Source organism: Stegodyphus dumicola, chromosome 9 (genome assembly GCF_044657685.1).
Source record: "Stegodyphus dumicola isolate Sdum_Otavi_A_Nest chromosome 9, ASM4465768v1".
In the NCBI taxonomy this organism is placed as follows: Eukaryota; Metazoa; Arthropoda; class Arachnida; order Araneae; family Eresidae; genus Stegodyphus; species Stegodyphus dumicola.
The window spans coordinates 63,203,148-63,222,433 of record NC_140776.1 but is presented as its reverse complement, the minus strand read 5'-3'; the positions used below and the strand labels follow the sequence as shown (position 1 = coordinate 63,222,433).

The following is a 19,286-nucleotide window of genomic DNA, read 5'->3' as shown; positions in this document are numbered from 1 at the left end:
CGATGAATGGCCCTACCAGCGAGTTATTATATTCACTGATACTCTATGAGACGTAATCATGGAGCCTAGAACTATGACATGACACTTTGAGTGATCAAGCTAAAAGCCCGCTTATACCTCAAGAATTGTAATATTCTTGTTTGTAAAACTACAGCGAATTTCTTGCACAACCTACCCCCAAAAAGTGACTTTCATTGATGGATATGTAGAATACCTCTGAGAAAAAGGACTGCATCGCAAGCGAGCTCGTGTGTGTCGCTATTAGTTTGTAGAGCGCAATGCGAGCATCTGTTCGAAGAAGTTGTGAAGGAATTGGCTTTCTGTGAGACAAGTGATGAAGCAGTCGTTAGCCACATTCGGCGTTAATATCATATTATTTGTCTAATGGCACCATATGTATTTGCTAAAGAAAGCAAAGTGATGTTGCAAAATGCTGTTAATATTATAATTGATGATGTTTGACAATAAATGGCACCGTGAGTGAAGGACAATATTCACTGGTACTCTTTTTTAAAAACTCCTGTGCTCTCCCCAATCAGGATACTTCAGATAGGCACGTCAAAATCATATTAGTGCTTGAAGCGCTGAGGTTTCTATACTTTTTTCGTGAGCGAAGCTCAAGCATGAATGTTTCATTCTAAAGTTTTACTATTTGACTTTATAATTGATATGTAAAAGACATTCAATTCAGCAAAAGGGAATTCTGTTTTAAATTGCAACTTTAATTATTTGGCATCTCAAGAAATTCACTCTCACTGGGCCGTCTGGGACTCTTCCCAACTGCGTATCCCATGATCTAGAGTTGATTATTTAGTAATATCCATGGATCAGCTTATCTAAATGTATGTAACAGGAAGCTCCAAACCCATTTTCATACATGAAAATGTTATAAAAAGATGAAAAATTATAACATGTCCAAATTGAATAAAATTATTAATTTGGAAACATTTATATTAATCAAAATAAAGTATCTTCTCGAGAACGTCAAAAGTAACTTAGATGTTAAAGTCTAACAACAAATTTTTATTACTATCTTCTTGATATTGCTGAAAGAAATCAATACCTTATCTGTCATAAAAAAGGAAACCTTCCAAAAATACATGTTCCAAAAAATAAGTTGGAAATCTACCAGTTTTTACCATCAGAAATATGCAGCTGAAAAACCAGAAGTGACATTTATAAGTCAGATGTCTTTTTCAAAAGGCTTTTTCATTTTTATTTCATGACACTGGACACTTCAAGAAGGAAAATGACATAACATCAGATAGATTTGATGTGTTTATCGAAAAAAGGCAAAATACAGCTATTTTTATTGATTAGAAATACAATCTTCGTCTTCCTATTGTGATAAAAAAGTATTTTTTGGAAGTAATTTGAATAAATACGTGTGCTGAACTTCGTGCTCAGGTACTTCCCAAATTGTTTAAATTGAGATGAAAAATAATGTAGAATGTTTAAGTTTTCCATTAAACCTCTGAATAAAAAATGAAACAAACGTTTACTAAAGTTTTCTTCAAAGATTAATATTTCATATCTGACAGATGGATATTAGTTATTTTCAGTTTTTTGTCATGATTATACTACTTATACTACTTTTATAATGATTATTAAAAGCCAATTTTTCTTTTTTACCTCTAAAAAATAATATTTTAAACTTTTTTCTTTTTAACGTTTCTTTCATCACCATAATATATAGTAAGAAACAATTTGAGATAATTGTTTTTAGGCTCTTTTGAGATAGAAGCTACTTTGGGGATATAAGCTTCTGAAGCTTCTTCTCTATGATGTGTTATTTCATTTCACATGAAACGTACACATAAATGAATACAGAATGAAATCCCATTACAATTTGAATAGAAGTGACGAATCCCAAAACGCATTTGTTAGATGATCATAATCTTTTGGTATTAAGTAAATGACAAAAATGATTGTGTAGTTGTTAATAAAGCTATCGGTGAGAGATACGATGAATTTTATTCATTGCTATAAAACAAAATGCTCCAATTTAGGCAACTTTTTTACGTTTCAAAACTTAGATAAAAAGAGTTCTAGTAACAGAAATTGTTGACTTCAATATGCATCAGATAATGAAATCAATCAAGCATGAATCATTTTTCTTTGAGAGTTAAAATGTGACACTCCGGTAAGGATTGAAACTAAAAATATGAGTTGAGGGTTTTGAGTAGAAAAGCAGTTAGAAATAAATCATTCGGCATTATTTGCAAAGATTAGATTAGGAGATACTGAACTCTGAACTTTTTTTACATCTTGATTCTTATATTAATCTCAGCGAATAAACGATAAAAATCCTGTAGATTTTACAGACGATGAATGTCCTTTATTTAGCAATTTTCCAAACCTGTGATTTAAAAATTAGTGACCTGTGATTAACGAAGGGTTGGAATTCAACGTCTGCACATTCTCCCTTATCAAAATGAGGCAAATGGCTGGAAGTATGTTTTCCTTTTCTAAACAGAAAGAGAAAACAGCATTTTGTCAATGTATCGTGAATGTAAATAAAATATGAATTTCATATAACAATTGCAGGAGTTCCTTTAAATGGTGAAAGATGATGAAAATTTCACAAATTACTGAAATCAATCAAACTGTAGAAGCAAAGAAGATAAAACCATCATTCCTTTTCTGATATTATCCGTCATCAACTTCTCGTTGTCAAGGGCTAAAGCATGGCAGTAGATTAGCCCCGCATAGGATATGTGACGAATAACCGAAGCTTATGCATTGAGCAGTCATCATGAGACAATCCGCGTGATATCTTTCTGCTAAAAGACAATGTCAGATTTCATATTTAGACTGACAATCACAAGGTCCACCAACTGAAATGTAAAAATGGGCTTCATCGCCCTCATCTTCTAGCGCTTATGTCAATGGACTTTCCCTTTTAAATAACTTGGTGTAGTATGTGTTCGGGAGCTTTTCTAACATCTCTAATGCATTTTCTCTAATGCAGTTAAAGATTTCATGACTTCCCAACTATATTAACATATTAAAATAACGGCATCGTTAGGGAGTGATGTATAGTGACTGCTTTGACTAATATATTTCTGTTTACTATTAAGCACCCATGAATTTGGCAATTTCATTTGCAACAGCCCAATAGTAGCAATTAGAAATTTGCGAGCTTAATTTAAATTTTCAACTAATAACTCAATAATTTTGATCTCAAAGTTCTGTTTAATGATCAAGGGTTTAGTAACTATATTACCATCAAGTTAGGAAAATTTTTTTTAAAAACTGATGTTTAGCATTTTTAAAAATATAAAAATCATTTCTCCAGATTCCGTCATTTGTTTTTACCTCTATATTCCTTTTACGCAATTTTTCGCGAAGTGCAGTTTTGTCTCAAATTTCTGAAACAGGGTAAACAAAATCGAATGTTCGCAAATGAACATGTTTATTTCGATTCTGAAGCAACAATTTGATATAGTACAGGATTAGTGAAGAGTGGTAAATTTTTTAATTAGTTAATAAAAATAGAAACCCCTAGTCAGTTTTGTGTACAATATATAAATGACTTTTAAATATAAATCAATATCATATAAATTAAGGCAACGCAATGGTATATACAACATCAACTCTTTGCTTTTCTACCCAGAAGATAAATGATGCTTGCCTGTGTGCCGTTCTGCTGGTCTGAGTGTGCTTGCAACAAGTGCCACGGAATTGCTTCTACCTTTGGCATTGGCAGCATAAAGTACCAAAATAAATGATGTCCCAGTCAGCAAGTTGTCCACCAGGAAAGTTGGGCTATCTTCAGCTGTCAAATTACCTCTGAGATGCTCATTCGTAGAACTGTATACTTCAAGATGAAATGTTTGGGGAAGACCACCATCATATCCGGGTTCACACTGAATGAGGAGGGAGTCGGTAGTATGATTCGTGACCACGCAATTACGCATTGTTTCTGGGGGACCTGCAACAAATGGTTTCTTGTTGGTCCTTCAGTTGAAACACTAAATATTTAGCATTATCTAAACATTGGTTGCCTTATTATCCACCCACTTTTATGTACATCAGTTAGTTTCAGAAACAAAATCATTTATTAAAATTTTACATCCCCAACTAATACTTTTGCAAACTAGTTTCTTAATGCACGGAGTTTTTAAATACTAATATCTATCAATTCTTCGACAAACTGACAGCATACTCTTCTGCTATTTATCAAGAGGTTGTAGAGTCATTAGGGTTTTTATCTTATGTAAGGAAATGGAAGCCCTCGCCGGGACTCGAACCTCAGACCTCTCGAATACGCGCCGAGCGTGCTGACCATTACACCACGAAGTATGCTAAGAAGAAGGTGGGAGAAATACCTTATACACTCTTCCTTTTAAAGGGCAAATGGGGATTAGAGGATCCAATCGCCAAATCTTGGGGGTGAATAATCAACATCCACCACTTTTTTTTAGTTCGAGGCCCACTGTAGAGACATCAGGTATTTTTTTGAAAGCAGCAGATGTGAAAAATGAACAATGCCTTCAGCGGGATTCGAACCCTGGTTCTCTCCAATACGCGCTGAGCGTGCTGATCATTACACCATGAAGGCATGCTATGAAGGTGGGAGAAATACCTAATAAGATCTTGAAACTAATATATACGAATAAGCTATTAATTTCTATTAAACTGGCAGCAAAGTGGCGAGCAAAAATATTATAAATCTCCATCAACACTAAAAAATTTAATATAATTTTGAATTTCAGGAACTAGCAGGTTAAATATCGATATTTCTCTGATTTGCGGTAGTCGACACGTAGATATTTAACTCCGATTATCGGCTGACTTTATAATTTCTAAAAATATTCAAGATCTGACACATTAGGGCACTACATAACGGAATTAACATTAGAGCTTCAGATGTGATGTTTAAAGACTGTGCTTGCTAATATATAAAAATAATTTACTAAATTAATATTTATGATTTAACCTCTTCACTCAGCACACTAGATGTCTTTTCAAATACTGTTTGAAAGTCTATCTTCAATGTAAATTCTGTATAACAGTATTAACATAAGTACTACAGATTTGTAAAGTGTACTAGTATTAGAATATAATAGTCTATCATAATATTTTACTAATATTATAATTATATCATACCACTATACGTATATACTTGTACTGGTGCACTAATATTTTGGCATTGCACAGTTATGTTTATATCATACCACTATACGTATATACTTGTACTGGTGCACTAGTATTTTGGCATTGCACAGTTACGTTTTTAAGTGCTTATGTTATGAATTGCATTATATAATGTACAGTATTATTTTCTTTGTATATGTGTAATAGTTTATAGCCATGCATCTATAATCAAATGAGGCTGCCCAGACGGTATAGTGGTTAGGGAAGTCTGACAGCGATACCGAAGGGCCTGGGTTCGAATCCCGGAGAAGGCATGGATGTAAAAATTGTCAGTCCCTTCATAGGAGGCAACGATGGCCGCCTATTGTATGCCTCCACAATAAAATGGCCACCATTTCTGGCCTTAGTAGTGGCCAATGCCGTTATAGGCAAGTGCCCACCATTGGAAAAAAAATATTCAAATTAGTACAAGACTATGTTTGCAAAAGGTCTGTATTTCGAGAATACATAAAAAGACAGCTCTGCCTTAGGCTATTTGACAGGAAATCGGAAACCAGGTGATGAATGGAGTTCTAACGGCAGAATATCATCTACAGTCTGTGGTAGATGATAAAATGGCTGAAAATGGTAGTACTATATTAGAACTTATATCAAAGAGCTATTGAACTGCTGCAGCTCTGTGGGGCAAATAGTAAGTTTTTTATTTGTCCTTAACCACCAGACGAAAGGAGAGATATACAAGAATGAACTTCATACGGAAATTTCAGCAACTGCATGAATAAAAATCATAATATATTTGTCTATATATCCTGTGATCAAAAATTACCTTCCCTGAAACTTCAATCGACGTACCTCTGTTCGCTAGATGTTACATACAGCCCCTACATCTCTATAAAGCATCACGTTTTAATCAACCAAAAATGAAGTTATGTATTGTTAATAAATTCATCTCGATTCAGAATCGATAGTTCATCGTTTGGAACGAAGGTAAATTATATTAAAGAGCAGGAACAGATTTATCAGGTAGGCAGAAGAGTCGAAGTTCCTTCAAATTGATGCAACATACTATATCCAGTTAGATTTAACCTAATGACCGAAAATTTAAAAAAAAGTGAGTAAGGCATTACGGTGGCCATCTGTTATTCTGAAGTTTAATTTAAATGAACTGCATGAAAAGCATTCTTACATTAACAACAAAGATCAGCCAAATCTCTGGTCTCTTCAAGAGCTCAGGGCAGCTTTAAAGCAAAGTGGTTTTCTCTCCTATATTACTTCGGCGGTTTTTAATATGTATAACGTAATCACCTAAATTATTTTTAGTGTTTTAGAATAAACTTTCAATGTGTCAATTTAATCAAACGAATACTTTGTTTATGTAAAGTAATTTGCTAGTTACTTAAAACCAGTTATTTTCCTTAAACGTATAGTATACAATTTTCTGTCAGATAATAGTTATATATTTCTTTAAATATTTAGTTCGTCTGATAGATTAGACATTTATATCATAGTCATATTTTACTGCAGATATTTACTTCATCTGAATACACAGAGTTTATTCTTCATCTGAATTGTGTTTTTTTGCTCAAATAAAGGCCGACTGCCTACGCAGGCATATAAATCCATCATGTTCTTATCTTATTTAATTTCAGATAGCACTTGAAAGCCTCCTGTGTTATGTTCCCTTTGAGAGAAGTAGCTCACATCCATAACAATGGCAAAGGAAAGGAAAACATATGCGATACATGTCAATTTTTATTTTTAAGCATCATTGCAGCCTGTTAGTGTATGGAGAGGATGTGAGAGAGGTAAAGTATTTTGTAGGTTTACGATTTTATTTATTAGATGGCTTTTTTAATTTTTAAATGCGTCGTATATTTTGCAGTTGTTTTTTAAATACTACTTTGCAGTTTTAATACTTTTTAATATTGCTTTGTGTTCAAAGTATTTCCAAACAAAGCAATGGGATTAGGACGCATTATAGAGATACAAAAGGATAGCATTTAACATAAACTATTACCTGATCTATATTTAACACTTATATATTTTAATAACAGTAAAGGATTGATAATACATTCATACTGACACAAAAATTGCAATAGGATTATGCACCTTCTCCGCAAAAATACTTTACTCGGCGTTTATTTTCAAAACCATTGGTCGTATACTCAATGCCTCTGGCTATAAAAGTGTACCATTTTGGCTCGGCATTTTCATTATAGAAATCTGATGTGGATGCCACATGACTTAATTGTATGGCATACTAAATTGTACATATTTTTGCTGCATTTCATTTAAACCTATTTCCTCGAATTTCATTTGAGATATATTTCTCATTCAGTTAATTGAGCTCTCGCTTCGCTGCGTAGCAAAAATAAATAAAAACTTCATTAAAAATTGTAAAATACAAAAAAAAAAAAAAAAAAAAAAAAAAAAAACACTGCGTACAGTTAAAAGAGTATAAAAAAATTACAACTAAAATTAGAGTTTCTACGCAAAAACAAGTAATTCCTCCAGCGGGCACACTTTTCGGTGCACAAAATTGAAAGCTTACTTTTCGCCCCACTCGGCAAAAAGACATTGAAGGTGTAGAAATTGACTTAATTCACTACTCTACTGGCTTTCAAATGTAAACAGATGGCGGTTCGTTAGGTGTAACTCGCCACTTTTAAATTCTTGATAATTCTACAAATACTGTATGCAGATTAATAAAAGGTATAAAATCCATAACTGGAACATACAAACCACAGAAATGAATTATTTTTAAAGCAAAAAAGATATAGTTTACCAACATATAAGAATAAATAAACTAAGCTCACCAAGCCAGATAACTTATATGTATATATGTAAATCTCTCCTAAACCTATTTTACAATCCTTTTTCGCAAAATCAATTCTTTATTCTGTCCATACGTAAAAATGTCACGCAAAAACGTAGCTCAAATGGTTTCGAGAGCGGTTGAACGGATATTGTCGTTGAAATATAATACCCCAAATTTTTCGCCATTTCAATACTTCCTTTAATTCGTACAAAGGAGTAAAAAATCAAATTTGTTAAAATTTTCATATCTAGGTTTTATTCGTTCCTCTGGCCCATGTACGTATATTTTAGGAACATTTTTATACCAATCAAATAATATAAAATACCAAGCGTTTCAGACCCATGCGGGAAAAACTGGCAGAGATATTTCATTCTGAAAATGGAAATCATATTGAGAGGCCAAACGCACACTGAAAAACGAAATAGCTGCATTTGTAAGTAACTAAAAATAAAATAAAAGTTTCGAGAACGTATTCTAATGTTAATAGATTGAATGACGATCATTCGTTTGGAAATTGTTGCCAAAAATATTGATTAGATTACAATTCTTTTCAAAAATGAGATTTTATTCATAGAATCTAGAGAATTCGAGCCAAATTATTTGCAGGAATTAAAAATTAAAAATTTTTCTAGTTTAACGAAATTTTTCTATGTTTATTAGAACAAATGGGCTTTTGATCTCAAAACGGGGTTTTGCGCTGAATAACCGTGTATCACCTTTTTTTTTTTTTTTTTTTCCTTTGAGAACATACAGACTCCCCGTGCACCACATATGTACAACACGGGGCTTACAGAAGTAAGTTAACTAGAACATTAAAGGTTACATGTATAAATAAACATTAAAAATTACATGCATAAATAAAGCGAACAAAAGCAGAGAACAGCAGTCTGGACTTCACGAAAACAGATAAGTTCACTGGCCAAGTCACCCCGAACATTTTCAAATCGTTCTGTAAGCATAATCTAGGGCCATCAAATGTAGGGCACGAGAAAATCAAATGTTCCACATCCTGAGGAACTCTTTTTGAACATTCACATAAATTGTTTGATCGTAAATTAAAACGAAACAGATAACTTGAAAATTTACCGTGACCAGATAAAAACTGAGACACTTTAAAATTTAACGAGAGGAAAGACTCGGAATTCAGTCTATGGTAAATAGAAGGAAGGAACTTTTTGGTGACTTCCGCATTACAAGATGAAATGTATTCCTCATTCCACATAGCTAAAGTATCACCTTTAACGTTGAATAACAGGGTATCACTATAAATGGCGTATCACTTTTCAAATTGTTGTCACTAAATATTATCCTCCCGTATTACTTTTAAAGAAATTCAGTAATGAAGAAACTGCATGAATGTATGTTGGTTTCTCGCATTATGAAAAAACTAGAGTACCTACAGCCATCAAACGTAGTCCTGCACCCAAATCCTTACATCTGAATATCCAATTTATATGTCTTTCTTAATAATTTATTTGCTTCATTATATATTTCATATTTTGTAAATTTGAAATGATTTTTTATTAATAAAATTATCAATTTGTAATTTGTACAGAACATACTATTTTTATCTCCAGCGCGCATGACTGTCTATTGGAAATTCGAAAGTTATGCTGTTTTTAAATATTTTGCAATATTACTGTTGAACTGAACTTTACGTGGTTTAAGTTCAGCGAACGTGATATTTAATAAATAAAGTTAATTGTTAATAGTTAACATTGTTAAGTTAACATTAATAATAAAACGACCAAAAAAATTTCCGGAAGCCATGTTACTAAGAAAGCTCAACATTCATACGATGACTGACAAAAGATTGAAAAAATATAAAAATGTATGTTAACACTTAAATCTGCATCGGGAATTCTAAACATATGCTGCTATAACAGTTTTTGTAAATTTTGCGGTTGAATTGTATAAGTGCGAAGAAAATTATGCTAAATGACAATGCTAAAAAGATAAAAAAATGACGGTAGGCTTTTCTCTTTTAGTTTAAACATCTGATGGTGTTTAATTCGTAGGATTACTAACGGAAGCGTGAGGATGTTGCAGAACAACTAAAATAAACAAAAGATTTTACACATATATATGTTTTATGTTATTATTTATTACATTTATTCATTCAGAATGACTCTACGTAGTACTGGTCGATGATATGAGAAATAAAATACGTAATTTAAGATATCTGCAGTTATATTCCTAGGGAATGTTAAATCTATAAATGAATTGGCAAGTGTGCTTGAATAGTTACAGGGCATCAAATTAAGATTAAAATGATATTTCATAAAATCAATTGCCTTTTCATATCTACTTTGAAACACGTCTACTTTGAAAGCTCCCATCATAATAGTAAGAACATATAACGTTGTCTTACAGTATCTACAGCAAACTCTTTATCAATCACTAATGCAGTCTCAGCCATTTCATCAAAGCACTGAAGAAGAGCATCTTCATATCTCCTGAATTAACAGTCGGATGAATATATACGGATGCTAAAATAAATCTTAAATGTCCATTAACAATTACATCAATCATACAAATATCGCCTGTTTCTGAATTCTGTATTCTCTTACACTGCTTAACAGTAAATTGTATTGGCTCACTATCTGCTACACTCATTAAATTTGTATTAATCTCAACACCACTAATTTGGTGAAATAAAAGAAAATGCAGTAAATCCACCCGAGTACACTAACTATCTACGTGCAATTGTTTACCAGGTGATCTTGCCACTGAAGCGTGGCCGCGCACTGAGCTTCTCCAAAATTTCGCTATTTTTGACGCATTATTATGCATATACCTATGACGCAGCTAATTTGGAAACTGAACTCAAAATCATTCTTCTTCAAAGCGGTCAAAAATGTAAATATTCTGGAAATAAGCATGATTAGAGGGCCAAATTCTTTGTGGCCGCAAATGTCAGTTGAAATAATAAGGAATATTTAGTCTGCCTCGGCTTCCAAGTTTGTTCTTCATTATGGATCAACATCTACGCAAACAACACTCCTACATTATTTATTACATGAACCTAAAGTGTGTCATCTAAAACATATCTGCATTACGTCGATTTGTTTCTCTTGAAATGAGCGCAGCTCTTGTCCAGTCACCATTTAAAATTTAAACAACGAAATCTGTAAATAAACCTTTGCCTGATGTGCATACTCACTCTTTTGTCTTCCTCTTGTCTTGTTGAAGGAGTTATTTCGCTCTCTATGTCGTCCACTGTCCCGATATGTGATCGGTTATAAAAAAAAATTGTGGGGTTCTTATCACATCCATAAGGTTGATGCGAAAAGAAGAATACGTGTTCTAAGAATGAGTTACCAAGGAATAAAATTGTGTGTTGTATCCATGCTACGGCTGCTAGATTTTCTTCTCCGTCATGTCATCTTATGTACCTAGCTCTGATATTCTCTGTACGTAGTAAAAATGTGAGGTTATATGCAGAATGTATTAATGTTGACTACAGAACCTTTACGACCACAAATAACTTGGCACTCTCTTGCTATTTCCAGAATGTTTAAATTTTTGTTAGCTTTGTTGAAGAAGTCTGCCTTTGCTGATAAGCAGAAGCAAAGCACATTGTTATCCAGAGTGAAATCTTAATAGGAGAAAAGTTCTGGTCGCAGAGATTTTGAATTTAAGTTCCGAATCAGCTACGTCATAATCGTTGTGTAAAAGTCAAATATTATGGATTGATCTAGAAATGGCAGGGTCCAGAAAAGGTTGTTACCATTCTTATGATATAGACGCGAAATATATCTATATATAAACATCGTAGAGTAGGCCCGTATACAATGTTAGACATTGGCTGCCAGTTATTAAAAATTAAGATATAAAACGTGCTACCCATTTAATTTTTGTATTATAATACACTTCAGCCATTGTTCTCCTGAGTTATTTAAGATTAGCGACTTATTTTTATAATTTATTAATTTTTTTAAATTGTTTAAAATTTGTTTCTTGATACATAGTTATGTACTTTAAAGTCTAGGTACTTATTTATGGAGCATAAGAGGGCTTGCTGGTGAAGAGTAGTTCAATGTGGTTTTAAATTTTAAAGGAGAGATTTTACTGACAAATATATTGCTGCACATTGCATATTTAACATAAAAAATTTTAATTTAACATAATGGTGCGAAATTTCCTTTTTTGTAATCGCTATTAATTATATATATGCGAAAAATGCGAGAAAAAAGGGGAGCAATTCTATATCTCCCGTTCTATTGGCCCGATTGACGAAATTCAAATTGCGTTCTTCATGTCTCGAAAGCTCGACTTGGGATATATATTAGATTTATATATAGCTCTATTATAGTATAGTTATTTTGACACGAAATCGGACTTTTTCTGAAATAACATACCCATTTTTTCCATATTTCGATTCTATGACTCAAATTAAGCCCAGATATTTTATTTTGTTAAATTTGGTCCGAAATTTACGGAGAAATTCAAAAATTTATCTTGGCGAATTTTTTTCAATTTGGCCAAGAATAATTCACTTGACGAGCTTCTTAATATATGGCAACCAATTTTCCTTTCCCTTCCATTATGCCGGAGCGGAAAAAAAGGCACTTCGTTCCTACCTTTTTTCATTAGTGTACGAGCAGAAAAAAATGTACTTCGTTCTTACCTTTTACATTAGTGTATGAGCGGAAAAAAGTCACATCGTTTCTACTTCCAAATAATTTTAGCAAAAAGTTGAAACCACATTTGATGTTTTATCGCTTTCAACAAATATGCCAAATTTCAAAAGGCGCCAATATATAAATTCATGTATATCTTCGGAAATTTTGAATAAAAAAATGTAATTTTTTGCAGGTATGCTTCGAAATACGTCTACTTTAAGATGACGGTAAAAATCTTATAGCTTAAAATTCAATTTTTTTTGAAAAATTTATAAAAAAAATTATTTAAAAATAGAAATTAAAAAAAATAAAGCGCAAAAAATGGCTGAATTTTATTTGGAATCAACCTAAATTTCGAAATGTGAAAGGAAGAATCAAAAAAGTTTAATAAAAAAAAGAGATATTAATAAATATATGCCAAATTCAATTAACACGGAGGAGCTAAAATTTGAGAGCTAATTTTTTAAAAACTACTCGTACGATTTTTACAAAACTTGGTCATCTGACATAATTTGAATCGTAAAATCGAAATATGTAAAAATTTGGTATATTATTTCAGAAAAAGTCCGATTTTGTGTCAAAATACCTATGTTAGAATAGTGCTATATATAAATCTAATATATATCCTAAATTGCGCTTTCGAGAGATGAAAAACGCAGTTTGAATTTCGTTAATCGGCCCAGTAGAACCGAAGCATAGAACTGCCCCCCCTTTTTTTTGCGCAATGTACATAAAAAGTATTGTTGCTAACTATGATCTAGAACTATCTTTTCTACAAAAAAAAAAATTATTTTATGTGCCTAAAAGTAAAGATTGTAATTCTTCGAACTCAGTTTTGTCAGCTTCGTCTTCCTGCCATTACCCTCAATTATTACGACTGATTAAGTAAAGCACATTAAAATATCACACACACACACACACACACACACACACATACACACATATATATATATAATATGTTTTAAGCATAATTTGCAGTGTTAAATAAATATTTACATAACGTATGAATGAATATGTATATTATTTTACAGATACATTTTCATTTGATAAAACCCTGAAAAAAATAAGGATATTTGAATTAAAAACAAAAGTCCTCAAGAAAGAGACCGTCTTGGACAGAAATATAAGTCTTTTATCTAGCAAAACAAAAGAAATGTTTGTCCGTATGAATTATTCGTTCCGTATGATGATTTATCGCATAATTCGGCTTTCCGATGGGAACGACTATTATCAGCTCACCAAGGAAATGAGATTCCATTCTTCTTGGTGTAGTCATGTTGTTTGTTATGGATTTTTCGGGTAAGTTAATCAAAATAAAATAATAGGTGCATTTTTCTTGTCGCTTCTAATTCTAGGAAGCTTTTATTTGTATTTGAATAACACTGCTATGAATATGATCAGAAAATCTTCATAATATGAACATCTGTATTTCTTTATTTATTTCTTGAACTTCTATATGCATACGCTATACATTTATATTGCTGTCGAATAGTTACACTATTTTTAAAATTTGTTGGGAGCTTCATAAATTGGTCCGGAACGTGTACCTTTCAAATATATAAGCAGCTTAAGTGTTTGTCGCCGATAGTTTATTGGTTGCTTGCGTAACTGTAAATTGTTTTATTCCCCGTGCAGTGCAGCGCGTGACGAATATTATGAGAAAGCTAAGCCGTAAAAATTAAAAATACAAGAGCACGTGCATTTAGCATTCAATAAATAAATTTAACATATATATATAATAGAATTCGGAAATATGCAACCGGCAAAACCGACAACGATGAAAAAAATAAAATGAAATAAATAAATATCTTTATTATATGCGGCTTAAGTGTCTGTTTGTCGCCGATAGTTTATTGGTTGCTTGCGTAACTGTACTAGCCAATGGGGTGAAGTTGCCACGGCACAGGGTTGCCGTTTCAATTGAGACGTAGACAATTTCCTCTAAAACTTGCCTTTGCTATGAGCATCAATAAGTCTCAGGGCGAAACGCTTAAGCGTGTTGGCATTTTTTTACCTGAGTCTGCACTTGGACACGGTCATCTTTATGTTGCCTGTTCAAGAGTTCGTGAAAGAACGGACGTAAAATTAAAAATAATGGATGGTCCTCTGTAAGGCGAGCTTAAAAATGATGGAAAGATCTACACAAGAAATGTTGCGTACAAAGAGAACTTTGACATGTGAATTAGCATTTTATTATTTAAATCACCTTTATTTAATGAGCTAGCGGTGGCTCTTAAGAAATGTACCGCCAGTGGTTTCCTTCATTGCACTCTAAAGCAATTAAGTAAGTAGAAGGGGGAAACACGTGGGGCAGTAAGCAAAGGGGCGTCCTCGCTGCCTGCCCTGGGTAGTTCATTTTGAATTAGCAGACACCTTTGACAAATCATTTTAATTACAATTTATAATATCTAGAACAGCGGTCATTTCGTATGAGCGCCGGGCTTTCTAGTATATATGTATATATATATATATATATATATATATATAGGAATGATACAATAACTTTTACAATAATATGTGTTTACAGTATGTATACATAGAGAGATATATAGCTATACAGTGGTGGCCAAAATTGTGGACACTTTTGGAGATTTTTATGTTTTAGACCTTTGTAGGCTTATAGAAAATGTTACGTTTCGCAAAATGCAAACTCGTATATATCACTTTAAAGAGAATTTATTACTGAATTCAATACAAAACACAAAATTCAATTATTTGCAATACAAAAAATTATATGTACTTTAATATAAATAAAAAACGCAGTTATGAAGTGGTTTGTAATGTCTAGCTTTCCTGGCCAATCACTGTTCTTGCTCTGAGAACCAATCAAATGTTAGTAACTGCCAGTAGAAGCTGACATCATGTTTACACTTGAAACAATTAATTATTTTGCTTTGTTCTGTAGAAGGAGGACCTGTTTCTTATACACTGCAATTACAAGTAAGAATGTTTGTAAAAATTTTTAATATTTAGTCAAGAAGCAATAACATCAAATGAAAGAGGACACCTAGAAAGAGATGTAATATTATTGTGTTACGAGAAAGCGGTCTTTCCTATGCTGAAATTGCAAGACGGGTGGGTGGTTCAGTGACTACATATGGAGTCCGAAAGTTTTGTTTACGATATCAGGAGACAAATTCAATAAAAAACAAAGAAGGAAAAGGCCGAAAAAGGAGCACCACATCTATTGATGACAGAAGAATAAAAAGACTATGTCTCCAAGATAGAAAAATGTCATCAACGGCCATCAGAAGTGATCTGAATGATGCTGGTGTTTCTGTCAGTTCAAGAACAATCAGGAGAAGATTAACAGATGTTGGACTAAGAGGTAGAATTCCACGAAAAAAGGCCTTATCTTAATTTTCAGCAAAGAAAAAAAAAATTAAAAAAAAAAAAAAGACTACAGTGGGCAAAGGAACACATTAATTGGAGAGATGATGAATGGTCACAAGTTATATGGAGTGCTGAAACTAAGATATGGTTATTCGGTAGTGATGGGCGAAAATGTGTAAGACGTAGAATAGGAGAAGAGCTACATCCTGACTGCATTCAAGCAACTGTGAAGAAACCAGTTAGTGTTATGATTTGGTCATGCATGTCAGCAGATGGTATTGGTCACCTTCATGTCATCGATATGACACTGAATGCCAGAAAATACATTGATACTATTCTAGAACCAAAACTTCTACCTTCCATCAGAGATCTCTTTCCCAACAATGCTTCGTTTATTTTTCAGCAGGATTCTGCTCCTTGCCACACGGCCAAAATATCGATAGAGTGGTTTCGTACAAAGAGCATTAAATTGTTGTCATGGCCAGGAAACAGTCCTGACCTCAATCCTATCGAAAATTTGTGGCACCTTTTGAAAACTCTTGCCCGAATGAGGCGCCCATCAAATAAAAGGGAACTAATTGAGGCTATAATTGTTTCCTGGCATCATGTTATAACGAAAGTAGAGCTTAAAACTCTTGTCAGCTCAATGAAACGTCGATATGAAGCTGTAATCAAAAATGAAGGGTACCCTCCTAAGTACTGATAACTCACTGCAATCATCACTATCTAATGTATATGGATAACTATTATCGTTGAACTTTTTTTGTATTGCAAATAATTGAATTTTGTGTTTTGTATTGAATGCAGCAATAAATTCTCTTTAAAATGATATATACAAATTTGCATTTTGTGAAACGTAACGTTTTCTATAAGCATACAAAGTTCAAAAACATACAAATTTCCAAAAGTGTCCACAATTTTGGCCACCACTGTATATTTCGGAATCCGTTTCGTAGAATATTTATGTATACGCTAATGTGCCTTGTCTGTTTTTACTTATAAATATCTATATAATTTATACCTATATGTGTATATAATATGTAGGGCATATTTGTCAGCAAGTTTGAATATATACATGTTTCCGGCAAAGTATGAAAGCATGCATTATATAAAACACTTAAATCATATATAAAATACGACAGTTTGAGTATATAAACAAGAAAAGATAGTCATTCTGTGCAATGTCCAAAGACAAACGGAGATATAAAATACTCTCGTAATTCTGTTTCTATAGTCATACCACTTAAATTCAGGTGGAGGAGAATTCGCTATTTTTATTTTAGTCTTTGTTCCGAAGTGATGAAATACGTATATTTCATTTTATTCAAAAGGAACTATAATCCATATTGTGATGTATCGAGAAACGCAAGGTGTAATATCCGAGAGGCAAACATGGTATGTTGAAGTGCAAAAATGATTCTACGATGAACGACCTAAAACGAGAGTAAATAGTTCAAGAAATACTGTCTTCCTGATCCAAACTACTACTCATAGCAAGTCAGCGATATGAAAAACGCCAAAAAGACTATTAAGAATTAACTACTAGACTACCGTCTGCTGAATGGGTGTAATGCGGTGTTAGTGGAAAAAATTTAACTCTAATTTATCCTGTTCAACTGCGTCAGTGCTTTCGTGTTTTACGTCCCGTTTTTCCAATAAAATATTTTTCTTGGCTCTTTTCATATTTTACTTAAATAGCATTTAGCATTCTATAGAATGCCTCATTACTATACGAAATGCTTATGAAAATTATAGAACCATACTGATATTTTGCGCTCAGACTTTGCTCTCATTCAATATCCTGCCTGGATATTCAAGAGAATGCCTCATTTTTGTACACTGCAACTAACGAATATATGACCAGAGCGGAATATTAAAGCTTTAGAGCTCTCTATTTTCCTACATGCGTGAATACATTCATTTTAATGTAAATGTAAAGACTGGAATAATGACAGTTTGAAACTGAAGATGATAGAACTGGAAGTGAATAAGGCCAAGCATTTAGAAACTGAAAGCTGAAGTTGTACAATAAGACTGAATAACACAATCTTCCGTTTTCGTATCTTTTATTCTGCCAGTGTATGTAATTCCTGCTAATTGGTTAGATATCGGCAATGTATATACATGCAGCCCTCGCCTTGCGACGAGTGCCATACCAGACGTCCAGTCATAATTGCGGTGTAAGTCGAAGATGTATTTTATTCTTTACATCTTTAATGATTTTTTTATAAATAATAAAAACTCAGGAAATATTAATAAATAATTTATTAGTGTACATATTCTAAGGATAGACAACAATTATGCGGCCTTTACTTACGCAACCGCTGATAGTCCGCGTACACTTCCACATTCAAATATGTTTCAAACGGAGCAAATATTCATATTTTGGCATATTACAATTCAACAAAAGACAGTGTTTTAAAATTACGGAATAAAAAATTTTATATGGTTCTCTGGTCTCTGCAGTTATATTTAGTAAACATTTTAGTCCTTATAAAAGGATGAAAAATGTAGCAACTTGTTCTAGTCTCTTCCCTTAAAATTTCTAATTTCTTTGTAGGGTTTATATTTATTTTAACTAGCATTTATTTTAAGTTTAAACTATCTTTCCTGTCAAGCCTTACTTTCCCCTGGAACTGCCAATGCCAGAGTATGTAAATTTTAGTAGAACGCGCAAGGATTCAAATTATCAGCGGAAGTATTCTGAGTTAAATAGAAAGGAAACGAGTTCGAGATGTGCTGTTCTTACTTCACGAGCGCGGAGGTAGTTAGCCAGAGATTGAAGAACCCCGCGTTTCGGCCTGTGTGCTTGCCTCGGAGAATTGTTAATCGTTCAACGTGATATTCAAAGTGTGCTGAATTAGCAGCGGTATTGTAAAACGCGGTGAAGTTAGTTACTTTTAGAGAGCCTCGTAGTTAGAGTCTTGTTATTATTTCTTTTCAGGTTCTTATTTTTATTTTACCGCCGGGTCGGCGTAGTTTGTGAGCGTCAAGAGCACGCAATTGTAATTTCTCAAGTTGAATAAAAAGGGACTTAAACCCTTAGCAAGACTCAGTCTATTTTCCAGTTTCAACAGTCACCTCTTGGTTGCGTGCAAGTTGGAGGCGCGCAACTCTACATCTTTATTGCACATCTTTCTATCTTCAACAGGTGACACACGAAACGTTTTCGCTCCTGTTTTCGTAAAATGATTTCTCAACTGAATTACAGCATAGAAAAGCAGCAGTTGGTAAGTTAAGTACACTGCTGACCATCAAAACTGCAACACCATGAAAGAAAGCAGACACACAAAAATATATATTTAATTGCACGTAAAAGGTATGGCATAAATAGTCTATTTTCCAGTTTCAACAGTCACCTCTTGGTTACGTGCAAGTTGGAGGCACGCAACTCTACATTGGCGCCCGAA

At 33.1% G+C, this 19,286-nt stretch overlaps 1 protein-coding gene across 3 annotated transcripts in view; it reads right to left on the bottom strand.

Annotated features, from left to right (window-relative positions):
- Positions 1 to 19,286, bottom strand: part of LOC118195157 (protein turtle-like) — a 1,209,650-nt gene that overhangs the window by 278,519 nt on the left and 911,845 nt on the right. For 2 of the 3 annotated variants that reach the window (XR_015043000.1, XM_085823517.1), the window contains exon 9: positions 3,635 to 3,934. The exons of the other annotated variant lie outside the window; for it this stretch is intronic. Coding sequence is in view for 1 of the 2 variants with exons in the window: in XM_085823517.1 (XP_085679643.1) it covers positions 3,635 to 3,934 (300 nt within the window). In the remaining variant the exon portion in view is untranslated. The remainder of the gene's footprint in view (positions 1 to 3,634; positions 3,935 to 19,286) is intronic. 3 annotated transcript variants of the gene reach the window in all.